The sequence below is a fragment of the Malaclemys terrapin genome, chromosome 6 (genome assembly GCF_027887155.1).
Source record: "Malaclemys terrapin pileata isolate rMalTer1 chromosome 6, rMalTer1.hap1, whole genome shotgun sequence".
Lineage (NCBI taxonomy): Eukaryota > Metazoa > Chordata > Testudines > Emydidae > Malaclemys > Malaclemys terrapin.
Genome location: NC_071510.1, coordinates 11,133,598 through 11,152,238, shown reverse-complemented (window position 1 = coordinate 11,152,238; position 18,641 = coordinate 11,133,598). Strand labels below are relative to the sequence as shown.

At 47.9% G+C, this 18,641-nt stretch overlaps 1 protein-coding gene across 2 annotated transcripts; it reads right to left on the bottom strand.

Annotated features, from left to right (window-relative positions):
- Positions 1-1,420: 1,420 nt before the first annotated feature.
- LOC128839379 (glyoxylate reductase/hydroxypyruvate reductase-like) lies at positions 1,421-14,055 on the bottom strand. Of its 2 annotated transcripts, none has more exons than XM_054032326.1 (9): positions 13,919-14,055; positions 9,599-9,729; positions 8,510-8,582; positions 7,889-8,005; positions 7,029-7,117; positions 5,574-5,678; positions 4,423-4,558; positions 3,189-3,319; positions 1,421-1,715 (listed from the first exon to the last, which is right to left on the bottom strand). In XM_054032326.1, exons 1-9 carry the CDS (start codon positions 14,038-14,040, stop codon positions 1,594-1,596), a joined length of 1,026 nt encoding a protein of 341 aa, XP_053888301.1. In that variant the 5' UTR covers positions 14,041-14,055; the 3' UTR covers positions 1,421-1,593. The 2 variants fall into 2 exon arrangements, with proteins under 2 accessions (XP_053888301.1, XP_053888302.1); XM_054032327.1 differs by lacking the exon at positions 13,919-14,055 and adding an exon at positions 13,007-13,323.
- Positions 14,056-18,641: the final 4,586 nt, after the last annotated feature.

Genomic DNA, 18,641 nt, shown 5'->3' with positions numbered 1-18,641 from the left:
CCAGAGGACCCATCAACTCTATCTACCTTAATCTTGTTGCCCAAAGCAGTATTGAAATCTCTATCCTGGTGGCTGCAAATCAGCTACACAGCAGACCACACGCTGGCAGAGCCGGAGAGAACGGTGGTGACAACCAACGCTGGTCTCAAAGCATGGGGAGCCCATTCAGGGAACAAATCCATCTAAGGATCATGAATGGACAAGGAGCTTCAACACGGAATCAAAGGCCTCAATCAATCAGGAATCCCTTTAAATAGTGATGTCTGACACCATAGCAGCAGTAGCTTCTGTCAGCAAACACGGATGCACCAGATCCGCAGCCATCCTACAGGAATCCAACCTCCTACATTCATGGGCAGAAAACAACCTTCTGTCTCTTTAAGCTCTCTACATTAAAGGGGAGTTGAACAGCCAGGCAGATTGGCTGGGCAGACAGAAGATAGAGCTGGGGGAATGGAATCTTCACCCAGTCCTTTGACTCAACAGTCAGAGCCCTGCCTGGGTCACCCATCATGAGACCTAGTTCCAGTTTCTTCTCTAGAAGGGATCTCTGAACCAGAGCCAGGAAGGCACTTTCCCCCGCAGCGATCAGGACCTGCCTTTCCACTTTTTGCAACACTCCCCAAGGCAATTCAGAGGCTCAGAGTCTAATTACTCAATACCCGCCCTGACTACATGCCTCCATTTGACATCCCACTCGAAGGGATATGCACACCTTCTCTGGGCAGAATAAGAAAAATTGTACCTTACCAAAAACCTGCAGATCCCAGCCCATCCCATGCGCAGAAAGTCATTCCCGGGAGACTAATTTTCCTCTCACAACTATTCTGTCCACATGGGTTAAGGCAGAATTAATAGTTGCTGCATAGTAGGAAATATTCGTATTGGAAATTCTGAATTTCTCTGTGTTCAGCCACCTGTTGGTTAATCCAGAGATTCGAATGTCTGAGTAGCCCCCCTATGGAGGTGTTTGACATATGCTGATGTGACACCTGCCATCTGGACTGACAACCTGGAGACCCTCACCGCTAAAATCAGGAGTTTCTACAACTTGAGCTACAGAGCTTTGCTCTCTAGTTGAGAGCGATAACAGACACATATCCTCTGTAGATCAGACATGGGCGGGGGACGGACGGACGGACACATAACGTGCCGGCCATTGGGGCACATCTGACGTTAAGTACGATTAAGTCTTTTGCTTTATCAAAGCCATAAAGAATAAAGCCACCCAGCTGATTATGATTGTTGCCTTCTTGTGCAAATGGGCCCAATTGTTCCAGGAAAGGGAGTGATTTTCTTTGATCTCGAGTTTCCATCCACATACAGCTATGTGCTCTCCAGAGTCACACTAGCATTCACTTTTTCTTTTAGAAATAGCACAATATACATCCCGCTTCCACATCACCACCACACAACTGTGTGTTACTCAAGCCTGGTTTAATAAGTTCTACTTGCAGAACGACAGAGACACATACACCAACTTTACAGCAGGAATGAGTCAGGATCCGTTCTGCTTCTCTGGGCTAAGAGAAAATGGTCATTTTTAAGGTATGACCTGGCCTAGCCAGCGATGTTCTTGGGATTCTCTTCTCTTCACAGCTGGAGTTCACTTGGCATGCTTTCCCCTTTCAAGCCGGCCAGAAGGTTGTTAGCAGCCAGCACGCTCATGGCGCTTCTCGTGGCGTAGGTAGCACTTCCAATGTGAGGCAAAATCACTATACGGGGGAGAGAAGACATATTTCAGAGATGGGTTTGGTATTTGAGCAGCTCTGTCAATGAAATTAAGAATACATTTTAAAGCTTAATGCTTTTAAAGGGGAGATGGAAAGTATTTGTGATCTTGTACCCTTTATGTAGTATAAAAGCTACCTCTTTAAAACTAAATATTAGAAAGTGTAAAGTCAGAACCCCTTGTTCCTAATCATAGAATCATAGGAGTGGAAGGGATCTCGACGGGTTATCTTGTCCAGTCACCTGCACTCAAGGCAGGACTAAGTATTATCTAGACCATCCCTGACAGGTGTTTGTCTAACCTGCTCTTAAAAAATCCCCCATGATGGAGATTCCACCACCTCCCTGGGCAATTTATTCCAGTGCTTAACCACCCTGACAGTTAGGAAGTTTTTCCTAATGTCCAACCTAAACGGCCCTTGCTGCAATTTAAGCCCATTGCTTCTTCTCCTATCCTCAGAGGTTCAGAAGAACAATTTTTTTCCCTCCTCCTTGTAACAACCTTTTATGTACTTGAAAACTATGTCATGTCCCCTCTCAGTCTTCTCTTCTCTAGACTAAACAAACCCAATCTAACATCTCACTGTTTGACAAGAACATAGGAGTGGAAGGGTCTTCCTGGTTCACTAACTCAGGTCCCCTGCTTGTATTAGGTGAATTAAAAAATACTATTTCTTTTGTTTTTTATAGTGCAAATATTTATAATCAAAAATAAATATGAAGTGAGCACGGTACAGTTTCTAGTCCGTGTTGTAACTGAAATCAATATACTTGAAAATGTAGAAAACATCCAAAAATATTGAAATAAATGGTATTCTATTATCACTTTAATCACATGATTAATCGCTTTAATCACACGATTAATCGTGATTAATTTTTTTTATTGGCTTGACAGCTCTACTTCTAACATGTTCATCACCTCGGTCTCTGAGCAGGAAGGTCCCAATCCATTGACGTTAAGGAGACTACTCATGTGCTCAAACTAGGCAACATGCTTAAGTCCCTTGCTGAAATGGGGTCTAAGTTCTCAGCTGATGGAATACTGTGATCAGTCAGAGACGTGTTTGCAAATGAGCAAATACATTTGAACAAAATAAAATTTGCCCTGAATTTAATTAACACACGCAGCTGACAAGGTTTTCCCTCCTCAATGCCCCTCATATCACACTGCCTTGCTACGGCCCAGTGCTAAGAGCAGCTTACTGAAACACACATGGCTTGACTTTCCCTTGCCTGTGACTAATTAGCCCCTCATATTAAACCCTTGCTAGACACGAACCATGCCAAGCTCATCAGGACTGAAATTCCTTGTCAGGTCAGTGTGGCAAACAGAATAGCAAGAACTGCACGAGCCCCTTCTCTAGCCACTAGAAGCCACTGCCTCCCCATCAGAAGTGCAGGAAGTGGAATGTGAGAGAAGGTGCAAACAGCTGCTGTTTGCAAAGATGGTGGCTTACCACAATTCTTCAGGGAAAGGAGAGGGTGGTCTGTAGGCAGCGGCTCTGGGGTTGTGACATCCAGACCAGCAGCTGCAATCTGGCCACTAACCAAAGCCTGGTACAGGTCTTCCTGGTTCACCACCGCTCCCCTAAGAAACACAGTTTAAGCTAGACAAGAGCTAGGTATTGTTACTAGTAAGCCGGACGAGCATGGGATACAAACACTGCCACGTGCTTAACTTTACACACTTGAGTCGTCCCACCAGCTTCAGTGGAACAACTCACCTGCCTGAGCGTTTGCCCCCTCGGCCTTTGGCAGGAATCAGCTCCGTATGTCACTTTGTGCCCGTTGTTCCACACCACTAACATCAGGTTCTGCTTAACTGCTCTCTCGATGCTCTGCAATGGGTTATCGTAACAGTCACTGTACCCAGGTACAAACCTGGCTGTAGTCCAGAGGTTCTCATACAGGGGGTCGGGACCCCTCAGGGGGTCGCAAGGTTATTATATGGGGGGGTTTCAAGCTGTCAGCCTCCACCCCAAACTCCACTTTGCCTCCAGCATTTATAATGGTGTTATATATAAAAAAAGTGTTTTTAATTTATAAGGGGAGGGTCGCACTCAGAGGTTTGCTTTGTGAAAGGGGTCACCAGTACAAAAGGTTGAGAACCACTGCCGTAGTTGACCCATTGCATTCAAATCCCATTTGGGCACCCACAATTTGAACTGTGTTTAAGCACAGTTTTAACCCTCAGCTGTAACATCCATGTAGATGGCACCGTAGCATCTGACCAATCCCCATGCAGCTCTTATCTTCCATGGTGACAGCCCGCTGGGGAAAAGGCCGTTTGAGTATCACCACCGACCACAAACAAAGCTTTTCCACCTGGGAGAACAGACACTTCCTCCCATTAAGGAGAGACTCCAAGATGGCGCCCACTTTGCAGCTTTTAGAGCGGCAATAATCCCATGATATTCGCTGAACTCCACCCTAAGGGGGAGAAAAGTTACTTTCTTGTGTACATTAATATCTAGTATCCATTTAAAAGATAGTTGCAGCAGGCCAAGCTACAAGGCTAGCAAGCACAAGCTCAGAGTTGGTGCCCCAAGCCAATACTTGCCCCCTCCATGGCAATTTCAGCGTAATCCCTTGACATCCATAACACCCGTCTATCAGTTACCTGAATATCACCTGCTTTTCCTTTTTCACCCACAATCTAGTCTTGGTTAAGATGACAGTGAAGATTTTCACCTGCTTGTGTTGATCAACACAGACGTTTTCTTCATTCGGCTGAAGAAATCCTTGTTGCACATTCCTTTAGTGTCAGGGGTTAAGGAACAGGTAATAACAACAAAGTCTGACTCTTCTGCTAGCTTGGTGAGTGGGACTGGGGGGGAAAAAGATCCAAAAAACATGTCATGAGTTTCCGGAGGGGAAAGCAAGGGTGGGTCTCGTTTATCTTAACTAGTTTGGGAACTACCCAATGTCCATTAAATAGTCATCAGTGAGGGACTACTGCTTCAGGAAGATCTTGCTAACCTCACCCCATGACTGGGTTGCCAAACCCAAACAAAAACATCATATGAACAAGGTGCCATATTTTAAAGGACCTTTAAAAAAAAAAAACAGACAAGGTGTCATCAACCAAAAGAAGAAATTTACCCATGCTTAGCAAGTCAGTCTTCCACCCCAGAGGTGGCTGCATTGTGCATTTCAGGGGTGGTATGTATTATGGCAATATTTTGCTAACTAATATTTTAAACAAACATTTAGAAGTTCTGTAAGGCCTGAAGACAGATTTGACAACTCTTTCAGCTTTCACCCAAGGATGGGAGGAGAGGAATAGGTAGAGTTCACTGGATTTACAAACCAAAAGATTGACCCCAATAGAAACTGATTTTTTTGGAACCATTTATTTTTCAAACGCAAGTCACAGCTGGGCAACAGCTTAGGACTTTGCACGACAAAGTCTATCAGTGAGTTTGAACATGCAGAAAGGCACAGTAGAGCATGTGCATTATTATAGGTAGGAAAACAAATATTTGATATAAATGTGAATATATCTGAAGAGAGTCTCATTTGAGAGTTGCCAGTTATTTAAGAAGTCTGGGATGAAATCTTGGGCCCACTGAAGTCAGTGGGGTCCAGATTTCACTCATGACATTGTCACCACTTTCAATCAACAACATACTAAATGTGTTTGCGCTCTACATTCAAACACCAGCCACTCTGTGGGGCCTTAAATAATTCAGCACTGCTACACTGCGCTTGAGGAAGCCTTCAAGTTTCCAGTCACCACACCCAAGGACAAGATCAACTCATTTGCACTGTTTGTTATTCTGCACTTATGAAGAGAGCTTTGTTTCCAGAGCTGTCTTTCCAGCTTCATTTATGTGTCTTACCAAAGTCGGCTTGAAACTCCACGGCGCTCTCCGGTTTTGGGCGACGTCCCGTATACAAAAATTTCTTGACCCCAAATGGCTTTAAACGGCGCGCCACTGCCTGTCCTAAAAACAAGAAGAGGTCACGTCTCTGCACACGGAGATCATGCACTGCAGGAAGGAAATCACTAACCCTGCAATCTGACAGCCCAAAACCGAGTGTCTTATTCCTGCATCTATCGACAAGGCCGCAGAATGCATCCACTGTTCACTCAACTGCAATGAAACCGGCCACTTTCATTAAGAGATTACTCTAACTGCCCCAGCCTGAGGTTTCCCATTCATTTTGGAGGCCACATGCTCTCATTCATTCCGTGGGAAGCAAATGAATTTTCAATTGCTAAGGCGGCTGCAGCAAAGGGAATGATGGGACATTAAATCTGAAGTGACAGTTTGGAGAGAAAAATTGAAGGAAGAAAAAAAATAAAAAATCCATTGACCAACTGCACAAGCTAATAGACAAGCCAGCACTCTCGTGTACCATGGACTTTGGGATATTTGTTTAACTGAAATAAAGCAAGAGAAAGTCCAGTTTGCTTTAGGAGTCCAATAAGGTGGAAATATGTGCATGTTTTACAGCTTAAGGTCTAAGCCTGATTGCAATCGCACGCTGATTAGTAGGATGGAAAGAGAGATTTCTGCTTAGTCAGCCCGTGGCTCCTGGGGGGGGCAGGTGAATGGGGGAGTGTTCCATCAGCCACTGGTTTGAATGTCCTCAGAATGTTTTGTCCTTTACGGTTCTCTTTATTTATTTTTCAGTTTCTGTGAATGTGTCTAGCACCGCTACCCCGGGGCAAAGTTAAACACAAAACCATTGTTAGCATAACCAAAGAATGAAGTAACTTGTGAACTCCCCACCTAATGGGTGAGAGCATAAATGTCTGCTCAGCAAAAGCCTGAGTGAACATAGGGGCTGAAAGTTACATCCAGGATTCATCGGATTCTATAACTAACAAGAAGGAGAACACCCGAGTCATGGGTTGTTCCCTGCAGGAAAGGGGGCTAGACACAAATTCACATGCATACAAAAAACAGAGGCAAAGAAAAGAAAAGTTTCTGGCTGTGATAAAACTGAGTAAAATATTAAAGCTACAGAGAGTACACACCGGAGAGCTAAATATCTTCTTACTGATCACTGAGTTTGTTATTTTAATCAAACATTCTATTCTATGCAGGTAGTTGTACCATGCTCATCACCATCGTATCTGAGCGCCTTCCACTAGTGCATTAAGTAACGACAGCTGGCCTGTATCCCCTCCCCAGAGGGAGGGGTATGTGCAGTGAAGTGTCTTCTTTTGGAAAATTCACACACACACACACACACACACACACACACACAGAGCTATGTCAGTCAACAGTGCTCCCATTATTGGGAGACAAATACTAGAATACATCTACACAATACAATTCACTCACCTATTCTTCCCAGCCCTATGATTCCTACAGTGCTATCAGACAGCCCGTACCCACACATCCACAGAGGCTTCCATGTTGTCCAACCACCACTACAAAAAGAAGTGAAATACAAACAGATGTTAGACCAATTCCATTTTCCAGGTTGGTCTGGATATGGACCCAACAAATGACGAATGGCACAAATACTTCACAATCCCTGTGTCTCATACCGGTGGCAATGATTTAGCACCCTAGAAACAGAAATGAACAGGTATGAATGGTGCTAACACGAAGCGACGAGCTCTACAATGTTCCTGCTGTAAGTCACCTTAAGCGTTAATTAGAGCAGCCTCAAGACTGATCTAACTTTTGTTCCACTCCCCACAGCCCCTGGGTACAGCCTTTGTGCAGTGAACTCTGGCCATACGTCCAACATCCTTCCCGCACTGGGAGCAGGGCCAGTGCAGGGCCCTCCCAGTTGCTCTCTTCTGGCCCGGGAGGCCCCATGAACAATCTAGGAGGCTCTTCAAGAGCCTTTTTCACCATTTTCACCTCCTTTAAGGCCCCTTTATCCTGCCACACACGCTCTAGCGGGACCACTGCCCAAGCACGCAGTTATGCCTTAGATTTAGGACTTAAAACAGCCTCTTTGTTAATTGTACTTAACTCACTGGGCTCATAGAACGATGCTGATCTCAGCTAGTCCAGTGCAAATCCAGAGTAACTGTAACTGCATTCATGTAAACGTCTCAAGGCAGGAACTGCCTTTACTTTGGTGTATTCGGGTCCAGGATTGATCAAGCACACAGTCTATGGAGTTACTCCAGACTCTCACTGATGTCGCACAGTTCAGAAGCCAGCCCTAAATTGTCAATACTCACTTCTTCACTGCCTCCACTGACTCCGGCAGCCTGCGACACGCAGCTAAGAGCAAAGCTACCGAGAGCTCGGCCGTGGCGTCCGTCAAGATGTCCGGGGTGTATCCCACACGGATTCCACTGCAATTCAAACACAGCATTTCGGTCCTCAAGTGTTAACACGTGAAATGCTAGTTTGCGCGTTTGTTTACATTTGGACGAAATCCTGTATTACACTTCATTCTGCGGGGCATTTTTCCCCACACAGGTTCTTATATTACCATATTATTGGAGCACCAAGCAAATAATAATTAATCAATCATCGATCCTCACAACCCCGCTGGGAGCTTGGGCCGTGCTCTTATTCCCATTGTACAGACGGGTCACTGAGGCCCAGAGAGAGACCGAGGGTCACGTTTTAAAAGCTATCTTGGGCCTGTGGTAGAACTGGAAACCGAATCAACGTTTCCCGAGTCCCAGTGCAATGCCTTACTCCCAAGCCGACCCATTCTCTGTTCCAATTGGTTTCTCTCAATTAACAATTCTCCATTTCTTGCACTCAAGAGAATGGCAGGGGACACAGCAAATAGCGGAAGAAAATGCCTTCCATGGTTAAGAGTTAGCACACAAAGGAGCAAACAATACCGCTTTTTAATTTCTTCTAGAGCCAGATGGTCAACACCCACAGACAGCGTGCTGATTATTTTAAGGTTAGACCCTGCAAAACATGAAGACAGACCTCTCAAAACCTACAGAGCTTAAAAAGAACGAAACACAACAATGGAAAAATGAAAGGATATCCAGGTCTTACAATTACCGGCTTGTAATTGTCTGAATCTTTGGAATCTACTCTAATGACTAGAAACACCTAACAGGGCTGACACTGAAGGAAGCCACCAAACCGAAATACCACTTTTTCAGGCATTTGACTGTGCTTTGTGCATAATCAGTTTCACTGTTTCCCCTTCACAGCTGGTCAGTTTTCTCCTTCACTGAGATTCACAGAGTTAGGCCAGAGTGACCATTATGACCATCTGATCTGATCTCCTGTTAACACAGGCCAGGGAACGTCACCCAGTCATTTCTGCATCAAGCTCGTAACTTCTGCTGGACCAGAACAGAATTTTTACAAGACACCTTGTAAACATCAACTGGGAAGGGAAGCAGAAAATCCCTTATAACTTTTAAAGGAATTGAAACCAAAATCAGGATTTGCCAGAAACAGGATTTTTTTAAAATGCCAAAAACATCAAAGAAAGTTGAGTGTCCCGTTAGCTAAGGAAAAGTCTCTTTAAAGATGCTGCATCTATATTCCTAGCTGCTTCTCTTTGGCTGGGATGGGAACAAGTCATTCTTTAGTGGTCATTTTCTGGGGAACTCTACGCTAGGCAAAGAAGTTGCTTCTTGCAGGGAAAAAAAAAAACCACACCCCGAAAAGGGACTGACCGTGAATTCTGGCCAGTGGACACTAGGGAGCTAGACACATTTCTTCGCGTCTTACAACTCTGTGCCGCCATGATGGAGGGACAGCGTGAGGTGGAATTTAAATGGAGGATTCGTATTAATGCATGGCAGCAAAGGAAGGGTCAGCCAATCCGCGTCTCAGGGGCTGTGAAGGCGAGACACCGGGCCCGAGATCCGGGCAGCACGGATACAATTCTGTGTGTCCTCTCTTTTTTCAATGACAAAGGATCAGCTAGAGCCATTCACAAGAGAGCCGCCGCCCATACCCACCTGCTGCATCGAGGACCTCTTTGTCTATCTGGTCAGACAAGAGACAGAGCAGTCCATGCTTCCCAGCCACACCCGCCAGCAATTCTGACCGCGGGATAGGTTCGTCTGAATCCCATTGCTGGATGCTGCAGCTACAAGGATACATGAAAGTCACAAATCACATTAAAGCACGAGAAAGAGGCCCCCTTCAAGCCAGCGCTGCGTATTGCCCCAGGTATTCGTACTGTGTTTGCTGAGGGAAGTCAACAAAATGGAGTGAGAAACGCGCTCTTATTTTAGGCAGGAAGGTTAGGATTCCCTCCTTTCCTTCCTTGTGGATTTCCCTTTCACAGCCCAGGACTGTGGCACACAGTTACTAAAATACAGCCACGTGATGTCCTGTGTAGCACACGCAAGCCACCTGTGAACTAGCACACGAAAGGTCCGGCACCTTCTTTCAATAACTCCAGCAGCAGAAGGAGGAAGAATAGTGGCAGGATCTCTTCACGCGTAGAGCAAAGAACATTAGTCTTGCAATGAACTGACAACTGAAACTTTTCCTACTTGGCCTCTCTAGGTTCTTATATGGCTCCCCCATCACTGGAATATCTGAGCACCTCCTAATCAACAATGAATTTATCTCCACAGCACCCCCACGAGGCAGGGAAGTATTATCATTGCCATTTTAGAGATGGGGAAACTGAGGCACAGACAGACTAAATGACTTTTCCGAGGTCACACAGGGCAGTCTGCACCCCTAGCCAGCCCCTTAATCAAACAGACCTCATTGCCCACTCCTTTCTGAAGGCCTTGTTTTGGATGCTGGTCGATTTGCTCTTTGCATTTTAAGAGGGTGGTTTTTTACTGTTCTCGGGCAGCCAGTGGTTCCCCAACAATGCTCTGTGAACACATTACTGCAAATCAATTTGAGGGGCCTACCACTTTACAGAAGGCCTGGAATGCTGCAGGCAATTTAAACAAAGACACCACACAACCGCTCACTGCCCATGCACTAGCGTGTGTGTACTGGGGGGGAGGCGGGGGTCATTGCATTTCCGTAATGCCAGTAACTGATATTTTGCAATATGTGAAAGTTGCTTATTTTCTTAAGGAACAAACACGGGCACGAAACACAACGTAACTCATTTTAGCACATTCAATGCATGAAACAACGCTGAGCGGTTACAACCTGTGCGCCAGGAGAAGGGTAATCCAGTGGCACCCACAGCAGAGCTGGGTGAGAGGGGAGTTAATTCTTTTAAGGCAACATTTGCCCTTTGGCTTTGCAGAGTCAAAATAATGGGGGAGTGTGTGTGTGGGGGGGAAGTCAGCTGTAGTTAGGAAAACAACTTTTAATAGAAACACACGTTTGGTTTCTGAATGTTTCGCCTGGGAAGTACTGGAAGGCCGGAGATAGTTAAAAAACTGCTGATCCGAGGATAACGTACAATGTCAAACTAAGGTTAAAAAATTCAAGGAACCCATAGCCAGAGAGAGGGAGGGAGGACACATAACAGGCCTCCTTCTGCTCCCATTGAAGTCAATGGCAAAACCCCCATTGATTTCCCTGCTGCAAAACATAGGCCCTGATCCTACCAACACGTAGGCATGGCCTTAATTTTATGCACATGAATAATTCCACTGATGTCAACTGGATTAGCCAGGTGCATAAAATTAAGGACATACACAAGTGTTTACACAATTGGAATTGGGACCTTAGCTGGCTATATTCTATGCACAGCATCGTTATTGTTTACCAGCATCTGAGATCAATGGCTTACAAAATATGTCTGCATTAAAAAAAAAAAAAAAAAAAAAAGGCGAAGTCTTTTCAAGTCACAGGAAGGGAAAAAGGGGTTCTGGGCAAATTTTTCAGAAGTGCTGCAAATCCCCAAATCAAGGGGATTTAGGTGTTTGTCTAGCTCTGTGGATCTGGGGGTCTAAGTGATTTAGGGGCCCAAATCCTATTGAAAGTCAGTGGGACTCAGGCTTCAAAGGACAACATTTTCAGAAGTGCCTAACACAAGGGCGCAGCAGTTTATTTCTTTCCTTGTAAATAAAAACCAGCTCTCTGTCCCCCAGGCCTCAGCCTTGGATGGGTCATTTACAAGAAAAAAGAAATTACCACCCATCTATAAATGCCTCTGAGCATCAGAGTGTGTCATGGAAAGGGTCAGAAACAGAACTGCCGTAAAATAGATGGCACCACAACAATCCACGTTCTAAACCCCTGCCCCTTGCCCTATGGGACACAGAACACACCGGAGCACACGCTAGATAATCACTCTATGTCTGAAATAGGCTGTAATCTCTTCAGGGCCCGGTCTCTGTCTTTTTACTACAGCTGCAGGTTCACTTGCAGAGCGACAAGTGATGAAATCAACGACTACATTTGTACCCAAAACCTTAATTTCCCCGGTTGGATCCTTCTCTCTAGAGCAGCAGCTGAAGGTTCTTATCCTCAGGCGGGCAGCACCTGGGGGCAGAGGCGGCTTTCTGTTCAGGGTTTGTACAGCGCCCAGCACCAGGGCCATGACTGGCGCTGCTGGGCACCATGGCAATACACAGAACATCCCGGTGAGGACCATGGCCAAGGCGTTCTCTGCCTGCACCTGGCTGCTGGTGGCAGCAATGGGAACAGGACCCCAGCGCATTTCAGGGGGGCGGTACGCCCGTCACTGGCGTTGGTGAAGGACTCCTCAGCCCCCGGGACACACACCTGGGACCTGCCTTTCCAGAAGCAGCGGCTAATTCTGGGTGCCCAGGCTGCCACCCCTCCGAGGGCTGGGCGCTGCCCGGCCTCCCAGCAGGGCCGGGGCTGCTCAACACCGCTCAGGATCGAGCCCCGAGTCTGGCCCCCAACCCCTGCCCCCAGGCTGCCCATGCGGGCAGCCCCCTGCCCCCGCCGAGCCCCACTGGCCACCCCGGCGGGGCCCGCCCAGCCACGGAACCGCCTGCTGCGAACGGGCCCGACCGCACGTGGGGGGAGCACCCTGGGCCCGTGCCCCGCCGCCTGCAGCCCCCGCCCGGGGGAGAACCGGGCCCGTGCCCCGCCGCCTGCAGCCCCCGCCCGGGGGAGAACCGGGCCCGTGCCCCGCCGCCTGCAGCCCCCGCCCGGGGGAGAACCGGGCCCGTGCCCCGCCGCCTGCAGCCCCCGCCCGGGGGAGAACCGGGCCCGTGCCCCGCGCCTGCAGCCCCCGCCCGGGGGAGAACCGGGCCCGTGCCCCGCCGTCTGCAGCCCCCGCCCGGGGGAGAACCGGGCCCGTGCCCCGCCGCCTGCAGCCCCCGCCCGGGGGAGAACCGGGCCCGTGCCCCGCCGTCTGCAGCCCCCGCCCGGGGGAGAACCGGGCCAGTGCCCCGCGCCTGCAGCCCCCGCCCGGAGGAGAACCGGGCCCGTGCCCCGCGCCTGCAGCCCCCGCGCTCTCTTACACGCCAGCCTGGCTCAGGGCCGCCAGCCCCTCGCGGGGGATCCGCCGGGTGACAAACACCTGCATCGGGGCGCCCCGGCTCCCCTTAATCCTCGCCTCGCTCCCCCGCGTCCTCTCTCCGCCAGCGCCGCCTCCTTGCCCGCCTGCGTGCAGCTGGCCCCGGCCTGGCTGCCCGGGAAGTGCCGGGAGCAGCAGGTGGGCGGGAGGGAGGGAGCTGTAGGGCCTTTGCCCCTGTCGGGATGGTTGGATGCACGCTCGGATCACGAGCAGGAAGAGGCGAGGCTGGACGGGAGCTGCCCCCCGGGGTAGAGCTAGTGTGGGGGACTTCGGCGCGGCAAAGCACAACTGGGGCCTTCCATCCAAAGTCTCTTTGCTGTTGTCAAAGATCCCCCCAGCGAGAGGGAAAGCTCATTAAGATGCATCCCTGGATCATAGTAAATGAAAGCGATTAGCCCGCCAAAGGCGTGGCTGGGAGGGTGGGACACCCCGCTTCAGAAGGATCAAAGGAAGTGCCGTAGGACGCTGCAATTTGATCAACCCGAGAATTGCAGGCTGGCGAGCACTCCGTGCAGCGACTGCTCTAGCCTGTTTTAGGAAAGGCTCGGCTGTTTACCTCCCAGAAGAACCTTGTCAGATGCAGAAACCAAGTCACAAAGTTACAAGGAATCCCAGTTCGCTTGCTCCAGAGTGCAGAGCACGCACTGATGGGCTGGGGGGGTGCAAAAGGAATCTCCCACCACTACAAAGGATTGTACAGTTGACTAGGTACATGAAGGGTTAGTTGTTTGTTCCTTCCTCTGAAACATCAGGTACAGGCCTGAGACAGGTTATCAGACCACTTCAGTGTTTCACACATTAAAGCGGCAAACAAGTCAAGCTCATTTTCAGTAGCAGGCTGTGAAAACTGGCCTACCTTTCCTGCACGCAACAACGATGGGCCAGCAGATGGTACCTTGGCAGAACGCAGCAGGGATTTCTGAACCCTGTTTCTGGGGCAGTCCTGGGCAATGGCGCTGTGTGTGCATTAACTTGCATTTATGGCGTCTCTGCTAATATGTGAGCGGCGTGTGCTTCTTCAGCTGGAGTTTGAACCATGGAATGCCTGCCAGAACAGTCATAGAATAGCAGGATTGGAAGGGACCTCAGGAGGTCATCTAGTCCAACCCCCAGGACCAATCCCCAGACAGATTTTTGCCTCAGATCCCTAGATGGTCCTCTCAAGGACTGAGCTCACAACGCAGGGTTTAGCAGGCCAATGCTCAAACCACTGAGCTATCCCTCCCCCTGGAACTCCAAATGATAACTTCTGCCCTAAGCAACCCCACTGCTTACAGAGAGGGGGCCAGGGATACAAGGCAGGGTAGAATTTGCTTCTACACAACTATCTAAGGGATGAATTCCGCTCTTAGCAGCAGCAACATAACTCAAGTTGTCTCCAGTAGCTTCCATGGAGTTACTCTGGATTCACACTGTCGTCAGCGAGATCAGACTTGGTCCCCAACGAACCTATTTAACTAACCAGCAAACAAACAACAATAAGTTTTGCAGGCAGCCGTTGCCCCATGAATAAGGTCCTTGGGGAGAGAGGTCTGACTGGATCGCTGAGCTGCCGGCTTAGATCCTGCACAACATGGCCCAGTGCAGAGCCGGTGATTTGACGGACCACGTTGGCGCTATCCTATTGATCAGCTGGCACCTCCAAAATCGCAGTCCGGAGCAGCATTTCAGTTGCCCTTAGTGAAAGCAGAGCTCTGCACACCATCAATAAAGGGCAAAACAGCAGAAAGAAAATACATCTGGTTGGGGGAAGAGGAGGGGCGTGAAACCACCCCAGCTGCTTTCAGCTCAGAGCTGTTTGAAGACACCAAAGCAGCGTGCTTTGAAAGTCAGTGAGGAGAGGATGCTGCTGAGAGAAGAAGGAGCTCCCTGGGGATTTCTCAGCTAACAGGGCCAGCCCTAGATAGATACCCTAATTGTGCAGCCACACTGTGGCAGGCCTTTGTTTTGTCAGCATTCGTCCCAGCATGCAATGTAGCTCATCCCCCTCTCCATGGCCTGACTCCCCCTCCTTTGAACTGCGCAGTCCCAACCCCCTCCCAGGGGCTGAAATCTTCCCAGTCCGTCTGCTCCCTGCTTGTGACACTACCACAGACATGACAAGTGCCCTGTCCCCCCCCCCCTTCCCATCTCCCTAATGAACATCCTCCCCCTGCCAAGCAGTCCCAATCTGCCCGAGGCCCCCTCACCCTTTCCTTTGCACCGGGCTCTGCAAAGCCCAGGCCTGGCATGCGAATGTCATTGCACCTCAGTGCCTGGGAGCGGCAATGTGCTCACCACTGATAGCAGGGTGAGCCTGGGCCGGCGGGGCGTGGAGACGTGGCATTCAGGGATGGAGACCTTCACAAATGCCAAAGGTTTGGGTTCACTCATAAGAACGGCCATACTGGGTCAGACCAAAGGTCCGTCTAGCCCAATATCCCGTCTTCCAACAGTGGCCAATGCCAGGTGCCCCAGAGGGAATGAACAGAACAGGGAATCATCAAGTGATCCATCCCCCGTTGCCCATTCCCAGCTTCTGGCAAACAGAGGCTAGGGACACCATCCCTGCCCATCCTGGCTAATAGCCATTGATGGACCTATCCTCCATGAATTTATCTAGTTCTTTTTTTGAACCCTCTTATAGTCCTGGCCTTCACAACATCCTCTGGCAAGGAGTTCCACAGATTGACTGTGCACTGTGTGAAAAAATACTTCCTTTTGTTTGTTTTAAACCTGCTGCCTATTAATTTCATTTGGTGACCCTGTAGTTCTTGTGTTATGAGAAGGAGTAAATGATACTTCCTTATTTACTTTCTCTACACCAGTCATGATTTTATAGACCTCTATCATACCCCCCCCCCCAGTCGTCTCTTTACCAAGCTGACAAGTCCCAGTCTTATTAATCTCTCCTCCTATGGAAGCTGTTCCATACCCCTAATCATTTTTGTTGCCCTTTTCTGAACCTTTTCCAATTCCAATATATCTTTTTTGAGATGGGGCCACCACATCTGCACGCAGTATTCAAGATGTGGGCATACCATGGATTTATATAGCGGCAATATGCTATTTTCTGTCTTATTATCTATCCCTTTATTAATAATTCCCAACATTCTGTTTGCATTTTTGACTGCCACTGCACATGGAGTGGATGTTTTCAGAGAACTGTCCACAGACTCTAAGATCTCTTTCTTGAGTGGTAACAGCTAATTTAGACCCCATCATTTTAGATGTATAGTTAGGATTATGTTTTCCAATGTGCATTACTTTGCATTTATCAACATTGAATTTCATCTGCCATTTTGTTGCCCAGTCACCCAGTTTTGTGAGATCCTTTTGTAGCTCTTTGCAGTCTGCCTGGGCCTTAACTATCTTGAGTAGTTTTGTATCATCTGCAAATTTTGTCACCTAATTGTTTACCCCTTTTTTCAGATCATTTATGAATATGTTGAATAGGATTGGTCCCAGTACGTACCCGTGGGGAACACCGCTATTTACCTCTCTCCCTGCTGAAAACTGACCATTTATTCCTACCCTTTGTTTCCTGTCTTTTAACCAGTTACCAGTCCATGAGAGAACCTTCCCTCTTATCCTATGACTGCTTTACTTTGCTTAAGACCCTTTGGTGAGGGACCTTGTCAAAGCTTTCTGAAAATCTAAGTACACTATATCCACTGGATCCCCTTGTCCACATGCTTGTTGACCCCCTCAAAGAATTCTAGTAGATTGGTGAGGCATGATTTCCCTTTATAAAAACCATGTTGACTCTTCCCCAACAAATTATGTTCATCTATGTGTCTGACAATTTTGTTCTTTACTATAATTTCAACCAGATTGCCCAGTACTGAAGTTAGGCTTACCGGCCTGTAATTGCTGTGATCACTTCTGGAGCCCTTTTAAAAAATTGGCATCACATTAGCTATCCTCCAGTCATTTGGTACAGAAACTGATTTAAATGATAGGTTACAAACTACAGTTAGTAGTTCTGCAATTTCCCATTTAAGTTCCTTTAGAACTCTTGAGTGAATACCATCTGGTTCTGGTGACTTATTATTGTTTAGTTTATTAATGTGTTCCAAAACCTCCTCTATTGACACCTCAATCTGCACCAGTTCCTTAGATTTATCACCTAAAAAGAATGGCTCAGGTTTGGGAATCTCCCACACATCCTTAGCCGTGAAGACCGATGACAAGAACTCATTTAGTTTCTCTGCAATGGCCTTATCGTCCTTGAGTGCTCCTTTAACATCTCGATTGTCCAGTGGCCCCACTGGTTGTTTAGCAGGCTTCCTGCTTCTGATGTACTTAAAACAATGTTTGCGATTACTTTTTGAGTCTTTGGCTAGCTGTTCTTCAAATTCTTTTGTGGCCTTCCTAATTATATTTTTACACTTCATTTGCCAGAATTTATGCTCCTTTCTATTTTCCTGAATAGGGTTTAACTTCCACTTTTTAAAGGATGCCTTTTTGTCTCTCACTGCTTCTTTAACTTGGTTGTTTAGCCCCAGTGGCACTTCTTTGGTTCTCTTACTGTGTTTTTTTATTTGCTCATATATAAGCATCCCCAGAATGCGATGTGTCTCTGAAGCTTAGCCAGCCTTATCCCACCCCTGAGCTATGTCCCCAGCAAACTTTCTGGCTCCCTTTGCTCCATCCCCCAGCACAGTTCAGTCTCTCTCCTGTGTTGACCTGTCTTTCTGCTGCTAGTTCCTCCCTCTCTCTAGCCTCAACAAGCTCCTACCAGACACCTGCCCATCCCACCATGACCCGTCCTCGTCAGGGCCCAGACAGTGGAAGTAGTCTGAGAAGGTGCACCAAGACTAAGCATTAATAAACATTTAATGAATCCACTGGACTTGTAGCTTTAGGCCAAGTGCTGTAGAAAGATGCATGTTGCTCTGCCTCTGATAATGTTCTGGCTACCGCAAATGAACAATAGGCTACCAAAAATCCATAGCCTAATGGATGATGCTATAGTTATGCTGGGAGGTTGGGTAAAACCTCACTGAAGTGGTGGAAGTAACCGTTGCCCTTCTTTCAGTGTAAATGTAAGAAACAACAAAGCTCCTTTATGGACCCAGGTTTCTGAAACAATAGGAGCCACCACCTAAAGCACAGGCACATGGCAAGGCTTGAGTGGAAGCTGAGCCAGGTGGCCCAAGGGGTTTCCCCTAGAGACTGACATAGTGAATGCAGGGGTTGGGGCATTGGTTGGTGGAAGGAGGGAGGGAGGGAGGGGGCTGTGTGTGTGTGCGCGCATGTGAGAGAGAGAGAGAAACAACCAACAGAAACACACAGAAGGACCAAAGAAGCTCCAGACACAGCCAAAGAAGCCCTGGTAGCAAGATCAAGAGAAAAAGCTAAGAGAGAGCTTTTGGGCTGAGTGCTGACCGGAAGAGGCTTGTAACTGTGTCCTGCTGTTTGATTCTTGCTGTGTTCAGGGAAACAAGACTTTGTACGTAAATAGGATTGCATCGAAGAAGTACCTGACTCCATCAGCAGTTTCTCCTCCTCATGGAAATAACCAACTAGACCCTGAAAACTAGCTAACTGCTTGAGTCAAAAAGAGGTAACTCCATACATGCACTGATTTAACTACT

Excerpts from the sequence above, each read along its gene's own strand:
- LOC128839379 (XM_054032326.1), bottom strand. The coding sequence starts at position 14,040 with ATGCAAGTTAATGCACACACAGCGCCATTGCCCAGGACTGCCCCAGAA. Across the intron at positions 5,679-7,028 it reads CATAGGGCTGGGAAGAATAG|GACAGGCAGTGGCGCGCCGT; the intron begins GTGAGTGAATTG and ends TCTTGTTTTTAG. Across the intron at positions 1,716-3,188 it reads CCTTTCCCTGAAGAATTGTG|TGATTTTGCCTCACATTGGA; the intron begins GTAAGCCACCAT and ends TCCCCCGTATAG.